Source organism: Melanotaenia boesemani, chromosome 1 (assembly GCF_017639745.1).
Source record: "Melanotaenia boesemani isolate fMelBoe1 chromosome 1, fMelBoe1.pri, whole genome shotgun sequence".
Taxonomy (NCBI): Eukaryota; Metazoa; Chordata; class Actinopteri; order Atheriniformes; family Melanotaeniidae; genus Melanotaenia; species Melanotaenia boesemani.
Window position 1 is genome coordinate 3,090,147 of NC_055682.1, and position 25,193 is coordinate 3,115,339.

Genomic DNA, 25,193 nt, shown 5'->3' on the forward strand with positions numbered 1-25,193 from the left:
AGAGAGCAAGGGGACGCTAATGCGTGTCGGTTCAACCAAGCGGAAGTTTGTTCAGTTTATTTTAAAAGAAGAAGAAGAAGCAATGGAAACCGAATGAAACTCGTTTTTGTAGCTGTTGTTTTCTAAATTTGAGTGGCTAAATGAGGAGCGCGCGTGTCCGTTAGAGCTGAAATGTCTAACATTAAGGAGTATATCGACAAAGTGACTCGTGTTTATGAGAGATACACCGAGTATGTGAGGAGGAACCCAGCTGCCACAGCGCAGCTGGAGAACACTGTGCGGACTCTCTCCTACCTGATAGCAGGTCCGTGACAGCTCATTAAAATGAGCTTTGAAGTCATTATGAATCCAGAATGCAGTGTTAGAAACTCTACAGTTAATATAAAAGTACCGAAACCTAGCCACACTGTTCACAGTCCTGAACTTTGTCCCAGATCTAGCCCGAGTTTCGTTTTTGTTTCAGAAAATGAAAACACATTTGCAGCAGCTAATGTCAACATGTCATGTTTTTTCTTTTACAGGGCGATTTGCTGATTCCCATGAATTATCTGAACTAGGTAAGCTTTGGTCCGTCATGCATTGACACAAGGTTGCTTTTAGAATTAGACTGATTAATTTTTAAATGTGAGTTTTTGATTCTTTATTCAAAGAAATAAAGTGAAGATGTTATCTGGGGATTCAGCGAGTGGTGATGTTAATACAGTCCTGAGCAAAAGTGTTGATCCACCCTCCATATCTTTATATTTCCCTCCAAGCAGCCTATCTTTTTCTTTGATCTTCTGAAGTGGTCTTCATCAATATTTCTCCAGCTTTCTGATGGTCTTTCAAAGTTTTTCCTTTTGGTGCTTAATCATATTTAGAGGAACTTAACTCTGACCCATGAATAATTCGATCAGAAACTAGCTCCTAACTCACAGGATGAACCAGTGTTGTGTCGACACATAGCAGACAACTTAAAGAACCAATCTTTAACCTTTAGTCTCTTTGTTATTAGCAGCCTCTCACAAAACACATAATCTGTTACTGTTTCTTTAGTTTCATTTGTGAAAACCAGCAAAGATCAGACAGTCTGACAGACAGAAAACAGGATTCTAGCAGCAACAAGGTGATTCCCAAAGAGCTGTTGGCTGGAAACCTGGTTTATCTCAGCATAGAGGCAGAAACTGGACACGTGGAAGACAAAAGAAGAGTCAGGACTAAAAACTATCTACAGCAGATGAACAGGATCTGTAGGTCCTGAAGAAATAGGAACAAATCCGGCAAAGACCTGAATCCAGGACCTCAGAGATGCACCTGACCCTACTGTTGACTGAAGCCTCATCAGAAATGGTCTCCATGGAAACGGGGCTGTCAAAAAGCCTTTCTTAAGGAAGGGAAACAGAGAGGAAAGGCTGAGGTATGTCACATGACACAAGAACTGGACTGAAGATCAGTGGCAACAGGTCTGATGGAGGGATGGATCCTCCCCAAAACCTGGATTTCATTCCTATTTTCCTGGAAATATAGACAAAATTGAGGAGCGGCTCAATGATTTTACACAGCGCCATGTTTCACTTATTTATACACTGAGCCATAAACCAGATATTAAAATCAATGGCTGACAAACACGTTGAGACTGAAAAGCCTCACAGCTGCTCAATGTTGGAATCAGGTGATGACTTCGCCTATTCTCATCTCTGTGTGAAGATGTTTATTTATTGGTCCTAGAAAACAGGTTTAAAATAAAAATAAGTCAGAAAGAACTGGAGAGTTCCAGCAATTTCTAGAAAACTATCAGCTCGGTAGCACCACCTGCTGATTTTCTTTGGCTTTTTGATATGATTTAAAAATTCTGCAAGTTTCATACTAAAACAAGTTCTTTATATTCTGTTTATTTGTTTTCACTTTGCTGAACTGAAAAAAACAGACATGGTTTTGTGGTCTGTCACAGCCCTGAAGCTCAGATAGAAAAGCTGATGCAGACACACTCCTCGTGTGCATCATCACCTCCACTCAGAATGAAACAGAAAGAAACTGATAACGTTTTCCTGTAACTCACTCTGAGAGTCAGATCATCACCTCCACCAAGAGACACAGTGACAGTAAAACTTTAAAGCCTGACCCAGGAATTAATGGGCAGAAAATACTTTTTAAAATCTGAATTCTTTATTTGACCCTTTAATAAAATATTTTCTTTAAACAAAAAGCTTATTTGTAGAGAACAGTTTGCTTGTTGGCATTAGTTTTTACTTCTGGTGAAGTGAAATTATAAACAGCATGTCTAGTAGGACAGGTATGTTTACCTGTTTCACGGGTTATTACTGTGTTATATGTTATGATTATTGTAGTACAAAAGGTCTCCACTAGGGTGCAGAAGACCAGTTTCAGGTTGTCTACAACAGGATTTTAAGTACCTTTTTATAATAAAATGATGCAGCAGGTCTCAGAAACTATAAAATATGATACGTTTGGCGTTAAAAATGGAAACAAAATCAAACTAACTACAACTGATAAATGGAGAAGAGTGACTTAAATCGTGCTTTGTGATGCTCTGCACCAGGGCGTTTTCTAACTTTGTGCATGGCGCTGTTTGGAGACCGTGTTTGCCAAACAACAATGGACAGATTCCTAATTTTAGGTGATCTACAAACATGTAATCTATTACATTTCACACGCAGAACACAATTTTTGCTTCATTTTCTAAATGTCCACTTTAATTATTACTTCATTTTTTGAGAGAATATTTATTTTGATTTACTTTAAATTTGGAATTTTCAGTGGTAGGTTTTCTTTTCCATAATGAAACATGAGACCATGTTTTGTGGACTCTTACAGGCCTGCTGTCCAGATAGAAAAGCTGATGCAAACACACTCCTCGTGTGCATCACCTCCACTCAGAATGAAACTGAAATGAACCCATAATGTTTTCCTGTAACTCACTCTGAGAGTCAGAAATAAACAGATCATCACCTCCACCAAGAGACACAGTGACAGTAAAATTTAAAAGCCTGACCCAGGAAATAATGGGCAGAAAATACTTTTTAAAATCTGAATTCTTTATTTGACCCTTTAAGAAAATATTTTCAGTTCAGTTTATTTCAGACTGGTCACTTCTTTACCAATAACATACGTAGCCATCTAGCAGTACATTTATACCAATCGACATGTCCGAAAACGGGTAGAAGTAAACTTATTTATTCCTACCCCTCACCCAAAGTTAATAGTTACCCTATACAATCATCCTGCTTCCTTACTTATGTTTTAAGAAGGGGAGAAATTATACTTGTGTACATATATACATAAATACATACCCATACACCCATATATACATATATGTACCCACCCTACATACATACATATACATACCCCAAACCCATACATACATGTACATATTCATAAGTTCACACACAGATATCACTCCCCACCATCCTAGCAGATATACATAGTCATTCCTCTATCCACACACACATATCTATATCCACATACATTCACACATGCCCCCATACACACCCAAACATCCCTTAACACACATACACCTACATGCATATACATGCCTACACAGTTACATCAATCATATTTATAAATATATATACATACATACCCACAAGTACATACATACTTCCACACAATAATTCAAGTACGGCGATATAAGTAAGCAACATAAATATGTATTGCTTTAATATTAAAAAAATATTTAGCTTTACTAAGTACTGAAATAGTTTTGTTTAGTTTAGCTTGTACATGTTGGTTGATTATCACCACCAGAAACTTCATTTCTTTCACTTTTTCTTTCATTTTGCTCCACCCGTTGGATCACTGACTGTAGTTCCCCCTGGAAATGCAGATGAATTTATAGTTGAATCGTCGGCATACAGCACACATTTTGCTCTATGTAGGATCAGTGGTAGGTAATTAGTAAAACTGTTGTATAACATTGGTCTGTTACACTGCTGCCATCAGAATAGCATCCATTAAAACACAGTTTGTGTCTGGTTGGTTAGGTAACGCTCGGTCCAGGACACGGCAGTTCAAATCCATCTCATGCCAGTTTTTTCCAGTATTTAATGATTATTAATATCAAATGCAGCTGAAAAGTCTAACATAACTGCCCCTGTTACCTTCTCTACTTCTCTAAGCCAGTCACCAGGCATCAAAGTGAGAGCTGGTGCTGTGGAGCCCTTTTCTGTAGACATGTTGGCAGTCTGTTAGGAAAATATTTGTGATAAAATAATATTGAATTTGTTGATAAACTACATTCTCCATTATTTTACTAAGCAGAAGGCAGTAAGCTAATTAGACGACTGTTTGGACCAGAGAATGGTAGTTTCTTGTTTGTGGCAGTGGTTTGATTTTAGCTGTTTACATTTTTGTGGACATACACAGAGAATTAGGCTTTGGTTAGTTATATGACAAACAGCAGGGGCAGTTAGCTCTGCCACCAGTTCAGGCATGAGGCATGAGTACAGCTCAGGGGGTCGTTTGAACTGGCGTGATTTTATGCTGTGAATTATCTGATGAACATGTGTAGACAGTGTGGTAGTAAAATGTTGTCATGTCTTGTTTTCCAGTGTATTCTGCCTCCAACCTTCTGGTGCTTTTTAACGACAGCATCCTGCGTAAAGGGCTGAGATGTGCTTTTCCTCCGGTGAGAACCGTCATTCTTCATCGCTGCATTTAAAACGTTAAGTTTTCGTTTTTAAACCTTTAACGTTAATCATGCGCTGTGTGTTCAGTCTCTGTCTCAGCAGAGACTCCTCACCTGGCTGTCGGTGCTGGAGCACGTGGAGGTTTTCCTGGAGATGGGAGCCGGCAGGCTGTGGGGTGAAGTCGGCCGCTGGCTCGTGATCGGACTCGTTCAGCTTTTTAAGTACGTCCTCCTCTTCCTCCTTAAAAACATAAAAGAAACAGAAGGATTGAACAGTGGGAACCGATTCTGGAGTGATCAGACAGATCAGATTGACTTTGAAGAAGGTTTATTTGTACGTCATATTTCAGTTACAAAACATTTGACAATGGAACAAGACAGATTGGCCTGGAGGAATCAGAAATACTTCATACTTGTGGATTGACAGATAGATATGATCACAAAAGATCAACCATGTCTTTGTCCTTCATATCAGTCAGTAATTAATGTAGCACTTCAAAGCCTTATAGTCTTTCCAGATCCGTTCTGCTTTCTGTCCCCTTAGCTTGTCTCTGGACATCCATACATGTAGGTAATACGTAACCACAGAAAACAGTCTCTTGTTTTAAAGACGCTGGGCTGGAGAAGAAAGAAGAAAAACAGACAGATTATAAACAAACAAACAAATAAATAGCTAGCTAGCAGCACGGGTGCAGGTTATGGTTTTAAATATGTCCATTTTTTCCCAGTGCTTTTCACCCTTACTGTTAGCTTGTCTCGGGGTAAATGTCATTCGTTCCATTCAGGGAATTTCTTTAACAACTTCTGTCCAGTCAGAAACTGATGGAGGCTCTTTGTTCAGCCATTTCCTTGTTATTCCTTTGCTGCTTCCTGCAAACAATTTGGGTATTAAATCTTGTTTTTTCAGACCATTTGGAACATTTCCCAAGTAGACTACACCAAAATTAAGATCAAGATCCAGACTTTTACAGTTTTCATTCAGTGGGGGGTTATGTTGGAGGAGTCCCAGAAAATATGGAAAAGACCAGCAGATGAATCCCCTACAGCCTCCACCAGTGGCCATAGTCAGACTTTTTATGTTGCACGTTACAAAATGTTAAAATGTTTTTCCATATGAACTGACTGCCAGGAGGTAGTGTGGTTTGTCCTACATATATTCAACCAAGTTATATATTGGCTTCCTTTTCCTGTCTCAGTATGTTGAATGTCCCTTTTGTAACTGGAGGAGTGAGTAGATCCTGGAAGTTGGTCATGTGGTAGTAAAGACAACTCAAAGTGCTTTACATAAAACATTAAAAACATCACAGCAAGGTGCAAAGGAAACATTAAAATGAAGAGAATTAAAAAAGAAATTAAATAAAACCAGAACGTCTGTTCATCAGTATGTAGACCAGACTGGAAATAGATGCCAAGAAAAGTATAAAATAAATAAAATGCATTACATAAAAGCAAACCGCAAAAGACACATTAAAAAGAATTTAAAACAAACTAAAACTACTAAAGGCTCATTTCCACCGGGACAAACGGACTCATCCCTTTCCAGCAAGTTTTAGGTCATGTAGTGTGAATGTGAGTCTGAATACACCAGGTTTGTTTTCTTTATGTCGTCTGATGTTTAGGATGTCCTGTCTGCAGTACTCTGTCATAAAAACTCTTTCCAGTTACTTGATGCAACGTAAACTTTCATTCTTCCTCTCTTCCAGGGCAGCTTTCCGCATCGTTCTTCTTCTCGTCTACAAATCCGGCCTTCAGACTTCACCTCCCATAATCCCTCTGGACAGAAGTGCAGAATGTGTTGGTGAAGGTCAGTTTTATATCAGCAAAAAAATAAATAAAATATTTTTTTCATGCATATTTACACATTCTTCTGTAAACACTGGTGGGAAGGAAGCTCCCTCCTCCTTCACTGTGATTGGTCAACTCTATCCATCACAAGACATTATCTTTGTGGTGTCATCCTGTCTTATAGCTTGAAGACTCAAGTTATGAGAAGAAGTTTTGGCAGTTTGTGTTAGCACAATGCCAAGGAGGAAAGACATCAGCAGTGGTAGTAGAGAAGCAGCTGTTGTTGCCCATCAGTCTGGGAAGGTCAATAAGGTCATTTCCAAACTTTCTGGAGTCTATTGTTCCACAGAGTGAAAGATTATTTACAACACAGATGCTAATCCTTCTAGCAGTGGACGTCCCAGCAAGTTCAGTCCAAGATCAGACCCAAGAGCTCCATCTCAAAATCTCCAGGTCTCTGTTAGCAAGTTAAAGGTTAAAGTTCACGACAGGCCAGTTAGAAAAAAGCTGAACAAATATGGCTTGTTTGGAGAAAAAAGAAAAACATGGCAGCAAGGTTTAGGTTGGCAAAGTTGAGATGGTGGTGAGGTAATCACGCTACTTAGCATTAACTAGCATGACAAACATTACCCGTTACCTTAGCATTAACTAGCATTAACAAATGTTACCCGTTAACTTAGCATTAACTAGCATGACAAACATTACCCGTTAACTTAGCATTAACTAGCATAACAAATGTTACCCGTTAACTTAGCATTAACTAGCATGACAAACATTACCCGTTAACTTAGCATTAACTAGCATGACAAACATTACCCGTTACTTAAACATTAACTAGCATAACAAACGTTATCCGTTACCTTAGCATTAACTAGCATGACAAACATTACCCGTTACCTTAGCATTAACTAGCATTAACAAATGTTACCCGTTAACTTAGCATTAACTAGCATGACAAACATTACCCGTTAACTTAGCATTAACTAGCATAACAAATGTTACCCGTTAACTTAGCATTAACTAGCATGACAAACGTTATCCGTTACCTTAGCATTAACTAGCATAACAAATTTGACAAGTTATGTTTGCATTAACTAGCATTACAAATATTACCCGTTACTTTAGCATTAACTAGCATAACAAACGTTACCCCTTACCTTAACATTAACTAGCGTGACAAACATTACCCGTTACTTAAACATTAACTAGCATAACAAACGTTATCCGTTACCTTTGCATTAACTAGCATGACAAACATTACCCGTTACCTTTGCATTAACTAGCATGACAAACATTACCCGTTACCTTAGCATTAACTAGCATTAACAAATGTTACACGTTAACTTGGCATTAACTAGCATGACAAATGTTACCCGTTAACTTAGCATTAACTAGCATGACAAACATTACCCGTTAACTTAGCATTAACTAGCATAACAAATGTTACCCGTTAACTTAGCATTAACTAGCATGACAAAATGTTACCCGTTAACTTAGCATTAACTAGCATGACAAACATTACCCGTTAACTTAGCATTAACTAGCATAACAAAATGTTACCCGTTGCGTTAGCATTATTAGCATAACAAACGTTACCCGTTGTGTCACGTTAAGCTGGACAGCAACATGGAAACGTAGAATTTAGCATCGGATTCATGACTGGTCACCAAAATTTACCTTGCTTTTGTTGTTGGGAATAAAATCCTGTGTTTCCGCTGCATGACAGTGTTGTTTCTCCTCTGTGCTCTGATTGGGTAATGTTCCACCCCGATACAAACAACCAACACCCCCTTCAGTGTCACCCAGACAGCTGAAATCTTCATGGAGTAAATGTCCGTGATCATCACATTCACTTTTTTTATCACAATTAAAGTTTTCCACTGCTGTTCCAGCAGCCATGAACAGCACAAGTCCTTCCAGATTTCCTTGACCTTGTTAAGAAAATAGTCTGATTCTCGTCTGTTCTACCATCAACACTTTATTGTACAGTTTCTTCCAGCCTTGAATCCATGAGGATGTTGGTCCTGATGCATTCATAGGACCAGACCAGTCCAAGTTCAGGGGGAATTAATGACCCTTTATAGCTGAAACTGCTTTCATATGATCTGAATCTCACCGTGTGATGATGTATAACCAACTTATCACTTCAAAGTGAGGACGGTCAAGTTTCAGTGAATATCTTTATTTTAAAGGTCCCATATTATGCAAAATTCACTTTTTAATGGTTTTGGAACAGTCATACTGGTCCCCCCGCATGTGTAGGAGACCCGTAAGTGTGAAACTCTTTCAGGCGCTCTCTCTCCCCCCTGCTCCACCTCTAGGGAAGTAAGCGCTGAAATGAGCTTGTTTGAAAGCGTGTACGTTATGACATCATAAGGGACAATAACCACTCCCCACAGAGCGATGGACCCGTCTACCGGCTCTCAAAGCCCGCCCTCTAAAAATCACCTAGCGCCCAGTGTTTTTCCCTCTTCGGCAACCCTCGTTAGCGGACATGGCTAAGCGACAGAAGCACTGTTCTGTTTGTGGCTGCATAAATGAACACGAAAACGTTTTTTTACTTCCATCCACTGAACCCACGAGGACTGAGTGGATTAATTTTATTTTTGGAGGAAATGTACCCGGAAAACTTCCAAAGGTTTTGCATGTCTGTGGCCAGCATTTCAAAGAGGACTGTTTCCACAACATGGGGGCATGGAAAGCAGGCTTCGCCAACCGTTTGAAGCTGAAGCCAGGTTCAATACCAACTGTCCGTGACACAGCTGGAGAGGTAAGAGCTGGCAGTTATTTTATCGTTTCGGCCTTATTAGTCTGATAGCTTGAAAATATATTAACCTGTCAATCACCTCATGACGGGCGATGCGATGGGCGGAGCCAACAGCTGAGCTGCTCCACCAGGGTTCCGCCCACCATAAACGGCACATTTCTGAAGCTGCTAAAAAGAGGGAGGTGAAGAGAAGCCGCTGCACTCAAACTGAGGGTCGATTTGTCCATACCATGGCGGAAATATTTCATTTAGATATTAATGAATGGTCTCAGATTGGGAATAAAGTGTATAATATGGGACCTTTAAAGGTTTGTTTTCATTCATTCTTTTGGGACTCTGATATTTTTCCTCGTCTGTCTTGCCTCCGTCTGTGTCTGCACACGGCCCCGACATCATGGCTTTTTATGGACAACTTTTGGGTGTAATTCTTTCAAAAGGAAAGATGTGAACGCGTTTGTGAATCAGATGGAATTTAAAAAAATGATAAGAGCTAAGAACAAATTTAGGAAGATTCATAAGAAGATACTAGTGAATGAGGCCCAATGTCCTTTGGACAGACCAGACCAAAGTGGAGATGTTTTGACAGAATACACAAAAAACCCAAACCAGCTGTCCAGCACGGTGGTGGAAGGATGATGATCTGGACTCCTTGCGGTCATTGAGTGGACCATGGACTCCTCTTGGTTCTGAACTGGAGGGTTCATACGGATCACATCAGCGCCTCACATGAACGTTCCTGCTGCTTCATGTAGCTGAAACTCCAGTGCTGCTGCCACTCAAATCCTCCACAAGTGATGCTTTTTTCAGCTTTATGCTCTTTTTCTCCTTCTATCTTCCCACCTTTGTCTCATACACAGGTGATGCTAACAGCGAGGAGCAAGAAGAGTCCTGCTTTGTGGGTCAGAGGTCAGGACGAGTCATCAGGCCTCTGGGAAGCGGTGAGATAAAACTGAATGTCCTTAAAAGGTTCACATGGTCTGACTTTATCGCTTGTAGAACTTAGAAAGAACACCTGGGACAGGTGAGAAGTTATCTTCAGTGATCTGGTGTTATCTCACCAAAATTATCTAATTCGTGAGAAAACAGTGACTTCTGGTCAGATTCTGCTTCCCAAAAAAAGATCCTGTCAGACTTCTGCTTTGGTTATACTGGGACACAATAGCACAATTATTTCCCTGCTAGTGCTTATGTTTAATAACTGAAGTCAGCATGTGTCTCCAGCTCCATCCCTGCAGTCCCGGCTGTGGGGAGCATCCCCCCAGAGGAAGAAGCGGAGCAGCTTGAAGGAGAAGCTCAACAGCAAACCAACATCTCTGGGCCTTCAGGAGACCATCGCAGAGTCCGCGTTCATTGGACGGCCGCTCGTGCACCGTATCCTTCCCCAGCGTCACATCGTCCATGCAGATTTCTAGATTCTGGATCCTGTTTTTGTTTTGAGGATGTTTTTTTTTTTTTGGGGGGGGGGGGGGGGGGGGGGTCATTTCTCCATCTTTCTGCTGGCTGAACGTCTGTGGTGGTTTCCTCATGTTTGCCGATCTGTTGGATAATTGTAACCTGGTACAAAACAGTTTGTTTTAGTTCAGATGAAGGAGAAGATAAAGATGAGGAAGAGGAGGAGATGAGGGTTTAGAGCAGGGGTGTCAAACTCATTTGAGTTCAGGGTCACATCCAGCACAGTTTGTTCTTAAAGGGGTCCGACCAGTAAAATAACAGCATAATGCAAAATTTTTCTTTCTTATAGTGCAAAGAAGAATAAGTGCCTAATCAATATGTTTATCTCTAATGAATCACCCCGTTAGAAGCTTATCACAACCTGAAATTATTTGAGAAACAAAAGAGCAATTTACACAAAATTTTGTGTCAGTTCCACATTTTATTTTCATCTATTATGTATTTTTATTTATTTTATCTTTTACTTGCATATTTTATTTATTTTACATATTTATTTATACATTACAACATGGATCAATAAAATCACAGCATGTTTAATTCCATGTATCGGGAGGAGAAAAATCCAGTATTTCACATGATGATCAGAGCAGAGCAACTTTTCCAGATCTAGAAGTTATTTTAAATCTACATACGTGTACATTTCCACATGTGTGTAGTAATCGTGAGCACCTGAACTGACTCACCTCATCGTATAAACTGAAGTCACATCTATGAAGTCAGAAAGATGGAAGATATTCTCCTCTTGCCTTGGAAATGTTTTATGTTTAAACAAATTTAAACCTCATGTGGCCACATCAGAGATTACAGTTACTTTTATTACAATATTACAGTTCTACTGTAATCTTCTGTCCTCTATGTCATTTTCATATTTACCTAATTTTCCCCGCAGGCCAGACTGAGCCCTCTGGCGGACCAATTTTGGCCCCCAGACCGTAGGTTTGGCACCCCTGGTTTTGAAGATAAAATGTGTGTTATGCATTACCTGAAGTGAACTCTAGATGGTGCTGTTGCAGCGGAAGCTGCATGTGACTGTGAAGACAGAGTAAATATTAACTTTCTGTACTCGGTTGGAAGAATCTGAGCTTTTCCTGCTTCAGTGACGATGTTCTGTCAGATCTTCATCATTCTTCAGCTCAAAACACCCAGAAAACACCTGAGATGTGACACAGGAAGGAGGGCAGTGGCCACCAGATTTGTTTGTTTCCTTCTGTGTGTGTTGTAGTTTGAGCCACAGGAGACTTTTAACATGAGTTTTCTTTGACTCCCGACTCCCTCCTGACTGCAGTACTCTGTCTTGGACTCTGCGGGAAGCAGTCCTGGAAGCCGTGGCTCATCTCTGGACTCCTGGAAATGTCGAGGTGAACACACTCCACCATTGCTGTGCTTGTAAATGTTTAGAAGAAATTATACATCATTTAAGAACAACAGCAAAAAGAAAAAAGAAGAAGAAAAGATGAACTTGGAAATCCTTAGTGGAACGATAAACCCAGTTTGCAAAATTACAAGCTTTTAAGGATCTTTTTCATGACCTGCAGTCAAAGATGGTGTCATGTCCAAAAAACAGTTTCTAAGAGCGTCAGGCCCTTGTTGCAGTAACACAACAAATACTAAACCTTTCTGTCATCCTCATCATGGGAAAAAAACTCCAGTTAAATTAAATATAAACTGTGGATCACCACGTTTTCACGTCCCTGTGGGTTTGCAAATGTTAGACCAACCAAATGAGCCCTGAAACAGTAGATACCAGAGCATAAAACAGCAAATCTGAACTGGTAATATGGATTATGCAGCTGGTAAGCTCTGTGTTAAAGAAACCCCCAGCTCACCCTCATGCATGAAATACGTACAGTCCAGCAGATGCTTACATGTAGCATAGTACATGACGGGAGAAACTCAGGTAAATAACTCTACCAAGCACCAGCATCCAAACCAAACAGTTCAGACCCCAAACAGTTCTATTGGAATGTAAGAAAACCATGAGTAGTCCTAGGATTACTTTACTCATCCCTAGGATTACTTTACTCATCCCTAGGATTACTTTACTCATTCCTAGGATTACTTTACTTATTCCTAGTACCACTTTACTCATCCCTAGGACTACTTTACTCATTCCTAGGATTACTTTACTCATTCCTAGGATTACTTTACTTATTCCTAGGATAACTTTACTCATCCCTAGGACTACTTTACTCATTCCTAGGATTACTTTACTCATTCCTAGGATTACTTTACTCATTCCTAGGATTACTTTACTCATCCCTAGGATTACTTTACTCATTCCTACGATTACTTTACTCATTCCCAGGATTACTTTACTCATTCCTAGGATTACTTTACTCATCCCTAGGATTACTTTACTCATTCCTGGGATTAATTTACTCATTCCCAGAATTACTTTACTCATTCCTAGGATTACTTTACTCATCCCTACGATTACTTTACTCATCCCTACGATTACTTTACTCATCCCTAGTATTACTTTACTCATTCCTAGGATTACTTTACTCATTCCTAGGCTTACTTTACTCATTCCCAGAATTACTTTACTCATTCCTAGGATTACTTTACTCATCCCTAGTATTACTTTACTCATTCCTAGGATTACTTTACTCATTCCTAGGATTACTTTCCTTATTCCTAGGATTACTTTACTCATCCCTAGGATTACTCTACTTATTCCTAGGATTACTTTACTCATTCCTAGGATTACTTTACTCATTCCTAGGATTACTTTACTCATCCCTAGGATTACTTTACTCATTCCTAGGATTACTTTACTTGTCCCTAGAATTACTTTACTCATCCCTAGGATTACTTTACTCATTCATAGGATTACTTTACTCATCCCTAGGATTACTTTACTCATCCCTACGATTACTTTACTTATTCCTAGGATTACTTTACTCATTCCTAGGACTACTTTACTTATTCCTAGGACCACTTTACTCATTCCTAGGATTACTTTACTCATTCCTAGAATTACTTTACTCATTCATAGGATTACTTTACTTGTCCCTAGAATTACTTTACTCATCCCTAGGATTACTTTACTCATTCCTAGAATTACTTTACTCATTCATAGGATTACTTTACTTGTCCCTAGAATTACTTTACTCATCCCTAGGATTACTTTACTCATTCCTAGAATTACTTTACTCATTCATAGGATTACTTTACTCTTCCCTAGAATTACTTTACTCATCCCTAGGATTACTTTACTCATCCCTAGGATTACTTTACGTATTCCTACGTTTAAACAAATCAACCCATGGATCATTAAATTCTGTGGTAGACCTTTTGGATGAAACCTGCAGAATTCTGACTAAATGAAGTGGATCTGTTGTTTTAAGCCTCCTTTAGGAGGATTTATACTTCTGTGGCAGCTTGATATGATGTTGTTTGTGTTAATGCACTGATCTGTATGGAAGTGCAGATTTCTGCAGCTCTGAGATTCTCTGCAGGATAAAAAGGAGCTGTTGCAGAAACTTTCTGACCTTATTTTTCTCTACATGATTTGTTTTGGATTTGAGCTCAAATGGAGGAATTTAGGATTTCTCCCTCACCATCTGTAATGATGGCGTGTTCACACCTATTAGTGCTTTCTGATTGTGATATCCAGGACTGATGTGAGCTGTTTCTAGCCTCTGCTGCATACTTGGCTTCTTTCATCTGTCTCACGGCTCTGACCGGTGTTTTTGTTCCACTTACAGCTTTAGAAACCGTTTCAAACCCTCATTTAATGTCTGTTTTCCTCACCACTGTTTAACCACAGAGGTCAGCAGAGTTCTGAGAAGTCTTGGTCTGCTTTTGGATCTCATGCAACAGATGCGAAGAGACGGTAAAAAGTCTGAACACTTGTCCTGCAGAGAGGTTGGGTTTTCGGGTGTGGTTTGATGTAAAGTATTTGCATTTCCATTACACTACGTCTGCAGACTGTCTGTTCTCAGCTCAGATGTTTGTGACTTGGTCTTTGTTTAAATGAAATATTTACCCGAGGCTGAGGCTGAACCTGGGCTGTGCTGCGTCTCCTCTCCTCCCGTTTTCCTTTTCAGATGTCTGTCAGAGTTGAAATGTGAACAAAGCAAAGATCAGACAATGAAAGCCAACTTTCGTTTCATTTACAGCGGATTTAAAATGTGTTTGCGAGGCTAAACAATGAGCTCTGTCCTACCATTCAACTGAAAAACACCCAGATCTGTTAAGAATGTATGAATACATACGAACATAAACTAAAAGTGTGATTTAATCCAGAAGTGCTGGAGTCTGTCAGGATGGAACTTTATTTTATTTTATTTTTGTTTAAATTAGTAAAATTTTATTTCATTGTTTTATTTAACTTTATTTGACTTTACTTTCTTGTATTTTATTTTATTTTATTTGACTTAGTTTTGTTTCAGTTTATTTTTATTCATAAAATATTTTATTTTTGTTGTGTTTTATTTATAAATTTATTTCATGCTTTACTAATCAAAACAAAACAGTCATAGATCTGAAACAACAAAAATCTCGTGGAATCTGCCGTCTCGCACAAACAATGAATTAAACCAAACACATAGTTAGACTGAGCTAAAAGCAGCTGCAGCTTTCCAGACACAGAAACGCATCCTTGGTTCTGAGTCTTGGTTTTGTGATTATCTCACGTCATTTTAAATTATAATGGCTTTAAAAATTTGTCTTTTTAAAATCTTTTTTTGCTATTGATGGCAAACTTACTATGAGCTTCATAAATTAGCTTAAAACTTAACAAGTCATATATGGAACAAAGAGATCTGGAGCTTTATTTTTCAATGAGTCCTTTATTTTATCTAACAGAGCAATTGATTTCACTATTTTTGTTTTTCCATCATTAATAGTCTCGTGCGGAAAGCTCTGTTCTGTTGGATTTAGGTTCTGGACTGTACCTTGTGGCCTTTCCAGAACCTTTACTTTCTTCTGGTGAAGATGTTCTCTGGCTGAAAAGTGAAATCCCTCCTCAGCTTCAGCTTTCTAGAGGACGTGAAGGTTTTGGATCTGGTTATGATTCCCTCAACCTTGATTAAAGCCCAGTTCCAACTGAAGAGAAGCAACCCCTTAGCCTGACACTGCCACCACCGTGCTTCACTGTGGGGATGCAAAGTGGTTTTTCTTTTGGAATTGTGTCTAGAAAGTTCAACCTCTGTCTCAGACCAGAACATTTATATTTGCTGTCTTTTTGCAGCTTCGCCGTCCTCCATGAAGCCAAATTTCAGAACCGATGGGAGCGAGCTGAGATGAGGAGGAGGGCCTTCCTTCTGTTGTACTACCTGCTGCGTTCACCTTTCTATGACAGATACTCAGAGTGAGTTTTTCTTGTTCTTCTTATTCAGTGACAAAGAGAAAGCTGGACTGAATGTAATCTGATCAATACCACTGACGTAAAGCATAAACAGATCAGATGATGTATGAGTGGGTATTTTATCAAATGAATTGTTGCTGGTGACTTTCTGGCATCAGCTGGTTTAAATGATCTCCAGTAAAAGTTTTAAAATGTTCATGTTGAAGGATTTTAGCTGAATTTGTTTGATAAGATGTGATCAGATGGACCCGAAGTCCTTCCAGCCCAGTCATGATTTTTAATAAATAGAAAGAAATGTAAAGCTATAAATCTTTAAAAGTCCTCAGGAACAAACCCCATGAGAATTTCCAGCTTGGTTGCCATGGTGATTCAAACTGGTGGAAAGTTCCTGCTTCACCCGCTCACATGGAGAGAAAATTCTGAGTCCAAACAAACGATGATCGCCATAGTAACTGGAGTCTGTTCATCAGTTATTCCCTGATTCAGCAACAATAGGAGTATCCCAGAAGAGCGTGTCAGAGGACGGCGCTGCAGAACTAAACATGTATGAGCCGTGTTTCCGGTAAAAACAGCCTCAGCTCGGCTCCTCCTGACCACTCTGCTGCTTCATCCACAGGGAGAAGATCCTCTTCCTCCTCAGACTTCTGGCTGATCACATTCCAGGAGTCGGACTTGTGGCGCGTAAGTACTGCAGTGTTTGGAGGTTGAACCGCTGATACGTAGCGCCTTAAAAGCACCATAGAAGAAGACAGTACACCTGTAGTGCAGTCATCGCTGCACCTGAGACCATTAGACCACTCACACATAAAAACATCTTTATGCCTGGAAGAAGTTTGGCCACTGATGGCCACCATCCTTTCACAACTGTGCAATAACCGTCTTAACCACTAGATGGCAGTAAATTTACTCACTGGACCTTTAACGTGCTAATACCTGCGACCGTACGGCCTTTATCTGATGAGGATCATTTTTCTTGCTGCTCTGGGGTAAAATTAGTAGAAATCCTCATCGTATCTTTCTGGTTTAATCTAATCTCTGATTTATTTATATCTTTTAAAGGTTGAGGTTATTCTCAACATTTAGACTTTAATCTTTAACCTGTATGCTAGCTTTATTCTTATTAACTTTATTCAGAAATAAAGGTTTTAAAATGGAGAAAAATTAAAAACATACAATACACTGGTTGCTTAAGTTTGGACACCCTCAAATTTAATTAAATTTGGATTTAATCCCAAAGTGTTGGAGTCTATCAGGACTGAACGTCTTAGCTTTGAAATATTTCCTACTCTTCTTCACAAACTCACTCCATATCTGTTGTATCAGATTGTAAGAATTTTATTTATTTTATTTGGTCTTATTTTACTTTATTTTTTACATTTTTATTTAATTTAGTTTTTTTATTTAACTTTATTTTATGTTGATTTGTTTTATGTAGTTTTATTGTATTTTATTTAACTTTACTTTGTAAGTTTGAAGGTAATTCAGGACATTTAAACCTAGTTCAACACAACACAACATTACACAACACAACATTACACAACATAACACAACATTACACAATATTACACAACATAACATTACACAACATAACACAACATTACACAACATTACACAACACAAGACAATATTACACAACATAACACAACACAACATTACACAACACATTACACAACATTACACAATATTACACAACACAACATTACACAACATAACACAACATTACACAACATTACACAACACAAGACAATATTACACAACATAACACAACACAACATTACACAACATTACACAACACAACACAACATTACACAACATAACACAACACAACATTACACAACACAACACAACATAACACAACACAACATCACACAACACAACATTACACAACACAACATAACACAACATTACACAACATAACACAACATTACACAACACAACATAACATACCACAACATACCACAACATTACACAACACAACATAACATACCACAACACAACATAACACAACATAACACAACATTACACAACATTACACAACACAACACAACACAACATAACACAACACAACATTACACAACATAACATAACATTACACAACATAACACAACATTACACAACACAACATAACATAACACAACACAACATAACATAACACAACATTACACAACACAACATAACATAACACAATACAACATTACACAACATAACACAACACAACACAACATAACATAACACAACACAACAGAACACAACATTACACAACACAACATAACATAACACAGTACAACATAACACAACATTACATAACACAACACAACATACCACAACACAACATAACACAACATTACATTACACAACATTACACAACATAACACAACATTACACAACATAACACAACATTACACAACATTACACAACATAACACAACATAACATACCACAACACAACATAACACAACATTACACAACATTACACAACATTACACAACATTACACAACATTACACAACATAACACAACATTACACAACATTACACAACATAACACAACATTACACAACATTACACAACATAACACAGCATTACACAACACAACATAACATACCACAACACAACATAACACAACATTACACAACATTACACAACACAACACAACATACCACAACACAACATAACACAACATTACACAACATTACACAACATAACAAAACATAACACAACATTACACAACATAACACAACATTACACAACATTACACAACATAACACAACATTACACAACATTACACAACATTACACAACATTACACAACATAACACAACATTACACAACACAACACAACATACCACAACACAACATAACACAACACAACACAACATAACACAACATTACACAACACAACATAACACAACATAACACAACATTACACAACATTACACAACATAACACAACATTACACAACATAAAACAACATTACACAAGATTACACAACATAACACAACATAACACAGCATTACACAACATACCACAACACAACATTACACAACACAACACAACACAACACAACATTACACAACATTACACAACACAACATACCACAACACAACATAACACAACATTACATTACACAACATAACACAACATAACACAACATAACACAACATAACACAACATTACACAACATAACACAACATTATACAACATTACACAACATAACACAGCATTACACAACATAACACAACATTACACAACACAACACAACATACCACAACACAACATAACACAACACAACACAACATAACACAACATTACACAACACAACATAACACAACATTACACAACATAACACAACATTACACAACAAAACACAACATAACACAACATTACACAACAGAACACAACATAACACAACATAACACAACATTACACAGCATTACACAACATTACACAACATAACACAACATTACACAACAAAACATTACACAACATTACACAACATTACACAGCATTACACAGCATTACACAGCATTACACAACATAACACAACATTACACAACATTACACAACATAACACAGCATTACACAACATACCACAACACAACATAACACAACACAACACAACATAACACAACATTACACAACACAACATAACACAACATAACACAACATAACACAACATTACACAACATTACACAACATAACACAACATTACACAACATTACACAACATAACACAACATAAAACAACATTACACAACATAACACAACATAACACAACATTACACAACATTACACAACATTACACAACACAACATAACATACCACAACACAACATAACACAACATTACACAACATAACACAACATAACACAACATAACACAACAGAACACAACATTACACAACAGAACACAACACAACACAACATTACACAACATAACACAGCATTACACAACATTACACAACATAAAACAACATTACACAACATAACACAACATTACACAACACAACATTACACAACATAACACAACACAACAAAACATTACACAACACAACAAAACACAACACAACATTACACAACACAACACAACATTACACAACACAACACAACACAACAAAACATTACACAACACAACAAAACACAACACAACAAAACACAACACAACATTACACAACACAACAAAACATTACACAACACAACATTACATGGCACAACATTACACAACACAACATTACACAACACAACACAACACAACATTACACAACAAAACACAACATAACATTACACAACACAACACAACATTACACAACACAACATTACACAACACAACACAACATTACACAACATAACACAACATTACACAACATAACACAACATTACACAACACAACATTACACAACATAACACAACATTACACAACATAACACAACATTACACAACACAACATAACATAACACAACACAAAATAACATAACACAATACAACAGAACACAACACAACATAACATAACACAACATTACACAACAGAACACAACACAACATTACACAACACAACACAACATTACACAACACAACACAACAAAACACAACACAACATTACACAACAACACAACACAACAAAACATTACACAACACAACAAAACACAACACAACACAACATTACACAACATTACACAACATAACACAACATAAAACAACATAACACAACATTACACAACATTACACAACATAACACAACATTACACAACACAACATAACATACCACAACACAACATAACACAACACAACATAACACAACATTACACAACACAACATAACACAACATAACACAACATAACACAACATTACACAAGAGAACACAACATTACACAACAGAACACAAAATTACACAACATTACACAACACAGCACAACATTACACAACATAACACAACATTACACAACACAACATAACATAACACAACACAAAATAACATAACACAATACAACAGAACACAACACAACATAACATAACACAACATTACACAACAGAACACAACACAACATTACACAACACAACATTACACAACACAACACAACAAAACATTACACAACACAACAAAACACAACACAACATTACACAACACAACACAACACAACAAAACATTACACAACACAACAAAACACAACATTACACAACATTACACAACATAACACAACATAAAACAACATTACACAACATAACACAACATTACACAACATTACACAACATAACACAACATTACACAACACAACATAACATACCACAACACAACATAACACAACACAACATAACACAACATTACACAACACAACATAACACAACATTACACAACATAACACAACATAACACAACATTACACAACACAACATAACACAACATAACACAACATAACACAACATAACACAACATTACACAACATTACACAACATAACACAACATTACACAACATTACACAACATAACACAACATAACACAACATTACACAACATAACACAACATTACACAACATTACACAACATAACACAACATTACACAACACAACATAACATACCACAACACAACATAACACAACACAACATAACACAACATTACACAACACAACATAACACAACATTACACAACATTACACAACATAACACAACAGAACACAACATTACACAACAGAACACAACACAACACAACATTACACAACATAACACAGCATTACACAACATTACACAACATAACACAACATTACACAACACAACATTACACAACATAACACAACACAACACAACATTACACAACATAACACAACATTACACAACACAAAATAACATAACACAACACAACACAACACAACATTACACAACACAACACAACACAACATTACACAACACAACACAACATTACACAACACAACACAACATTACACAACACAACACAACATTACACAACACAACAAAACACAACACAACATTACACAACACAACACAACATTACACAACACAACACAACACAACAAAACATTACACAACAAAACACAACACAACAAAACACAACACAACATTACACAACACAACAAAACATTACACAACACAACAAAACATTACACAACACAACATTACACAGCACAACATTACACGGCACAACATTACACAACACAACATTACACAACACAACACAACACAACATTACACAACAAAACACAACATAACATTACACAACACAACACAACATTACACAACACAACATTACACAACACAACATTACACAACACAACACAACATTACACAACATTACACAACATTACACAACATTACACAACATTACACAACATTACACAACATAACACAGCATTACACAACACAACATAACACAACACAACACAACACAACACAACATTACACAACACAACATAACACAACAACACAACATAACACAACATAACACAACATAACACAACATTACACAACATTACACAACATTACACAACATAACACAGCATTACACAACACAACATAACACAACACAACACAACAAAACACAACATTACACAACACAACATAACACAACAACACAACATAACACAACATAACACAACATTACACAACATTACACAACATAACACAACATAAAACAACATTACACAACACAACAAAACATTACACAACACAACAAAACATTACACAACACAACATTACACGGCACAACATTACACGGCACAACATTACACAACACAACATTACACAACACAACACAACACAACATTACACAACAAAACACAACATAACATTACACAACACAACACAACATTACACAACACAACATTACACAACACAACACAACATTACACAACATAACACAACATAACACAACATTACACAACATAACACAGCATTACACAACACAACATAACACAACACAACACAACAAAACACAACATTACACAACACAACATAACACAACACAACATAACACAACAACACAACATAACACAACATAACACAACATTACACAACATTACACAACATAACACAACATAAAACAACATTACACAACATAACACAACATTACACAACATTACACAACATAACACAACATTACACAACACAACATAACACAACACAACATTACACAACACAACATAACACAACATAACACAACATTACACAACATAACACAACATAACACAACATTACACAACAGAACACAACATTACACAACAGAACACAAAATTACACAACATTACACAACACAACACAACATTACACAACATAACACAGCATTACACAACATTACACAACATAACACAACATTACACAACATAACACAACATTACACAACACAACATTACACAACATAACACAACACAACACAACATTACACAACATAACACAACATTACACAACACAACATAACATAACACAACACAAAATAACATAACACAATACAACAGAACACAACACAACATAACATAACACAACATTACACAACAGAACACAACACAACATTACACAACACAACATTACACAACACAACACAACAAAACATTACACAACACAACAAAACACAACACAACATTACACAACACAACACAACACAACAAAACATTACACAACACAACAAAACACAACACAACACAACACAACATTACACAACATTACACAACATAACACAACATAAAACAACATTACACAACATAACACAACATTACACAACATTACACAACATAACACAACATTACACAACACAACATAACATACCACAACACAACATAACACAACACAACATAACACAACATTACACAACACAACATAACACAACATAACACAACATTACACAACATAACACAACATAACACAACATTACACAAGAGAACACAACATTACACAACAGAACACAAAATTACACAACATTACACAACACAACACAACATTACACAACAAAACACAACACAACATTACACAACACAACACAACATTACACAACAGGATTATTTTACATTATTTTATTTCCAGCACTATAAAGAATCACATGAACACTCGTTATAGGTGATTAATTTATTATCTTTTGATGCCAACATAACAAAATAATATAGAAACAAAGTAAAGTTAGAATAAATAAATCCTACATATTAACTCAGGGAAACAGCTGAAAAGCTGCAGGACCTCTACCAGGTACAGAACCTCTACCAGGCCCAGAACCTCTACCTGGACCTCTACCAGGACCAGAACCTCTACCTGGACCTCTGCCAGGACCAGAACCTCTACCTGGACCTCTACCAGGTCCAGAACCTCTACCTGGACCTCTGCCAGGACCAGAACCTCTACCAGGACCAGAACCTCTACCTGGACCTCTACCAGGACCAGAACCTCTACCTGGACCTCTGCCAGGACCAGAACCTCTACATGGACCTCTACCAGGTCCAGAACCTCTACCAGGACCAGAACCTCTACCTGGACCTCTGCCAGGACCAGAACCTCTACCAGGACCAGAACCTCTACCTGGACCTCTGCCAGGACCAGAACCTCTACCTGGACCTCTACCAGGACCAGAAACTCTACCTGGACCTCTGCCAGGACCAGGACCTCTTTCAGTGTTTTTTTTAAAGAAGCAATCACAAACATACATGAAATGGACAAACACCTGGACAGTAACCGTTTTAATTTTTTTCTGCCTTGAATCGGTGTAGCATTCCAGGTTAAGAACGGCATAGCAGTCAAACATAACGGATAGCAAAGTAGACCCCTTCCCATGTACTCCCCCACCCACAACCCAAGGAGAACAGCAAGTGCCAACTATGAAGCAGACCCCCAACAGTACCCCACTGACGAATGGAAAATAAAAATTATAACAGAGAGAAAAAAAAAGAAAAAAAAAAAACAACTAACAATTATTAAGTAAATTAGGTAAATAAAACGTAAAATAAAATAGAATAGAATAAATGTGGTGGGTGGAGGGGGGGACTACTCAGAGATGACTGTTGTAGGTAAGAAACTGGAAACTCACCCAAACAGGGGGGAACGGGTCGAGGTGGAAGTGGACCCAATGTAGTACACAGCAGATATTTGAAGCCCAATAGTAATATTGGAAGTTAGGGAGGGCCATGCCACCCTCGTGCTTCGGTCTTTGGAGAAACACTACGCAGCCTGGAAGATTTGCCGTTCCAAAAATAAGAACCGAGCAGAGTCAAGTGCTTTAAAGAATGATTTAGGGATAAGAGTAGGGAGGCATTGGAAGAGGTATAAGAGTTTG

General features: G+C 37.6%; 1 protein-coding gene across 1 annotated transcript in view; it reads left to right on the plus strand.

The window, feature by feature from the left end:
* Positions 1 to 15: 15 nt before the first annotated feature.
* The window catches only part of pex16 (peroxisomal biogenesis factor 16), a 31,284-nt gene continuing 6,106 nt past the window's right edge, over positions 16 to 25,193 (plus strand). Inside the window, exons 1-10 of the mRNA XM_041979396.1 lie at positions 16 to 304; positions 522 to 557; positions 4,548 to 4,624; positions 4,713 to 4,846; positions 6,328 to 6,428; positions 10,034 to 10,114; positions 10,398 to 10,547; positions 11,914 to 11,986; positions 15,826 to 15,945; positions 16,559 to 16,623. Of these exons, the coding sequence (XP_041835330.1) occupies positions 172 to 304; positions 522 to 557; positions 4,548 to 4,624; positions 4,713 to 4,846; positions 6,328 to 6,428; positions 10,034 to 10,114; positions 10,398 to 10,547; positions 11,914 to 11,986; positions 15,826 to 15,945; positions 16,559 to 16,623 (970 nt within the window). The 5' untranslated portion in view covers positions 16 to 171. The remainder of the gene's footprint in view (positions 305 to 521; positions 558 to 4,547; positions 4,625 to 4,712; positions 4,847 to 6,327; positions 6,429 to 10,033; positions 10,115 to 10,397; positions 10,548 to 11,913; positions 11,987 to 15,825; positions 15,946 to 16,558; positions 16,624 to 25,193) is intronic.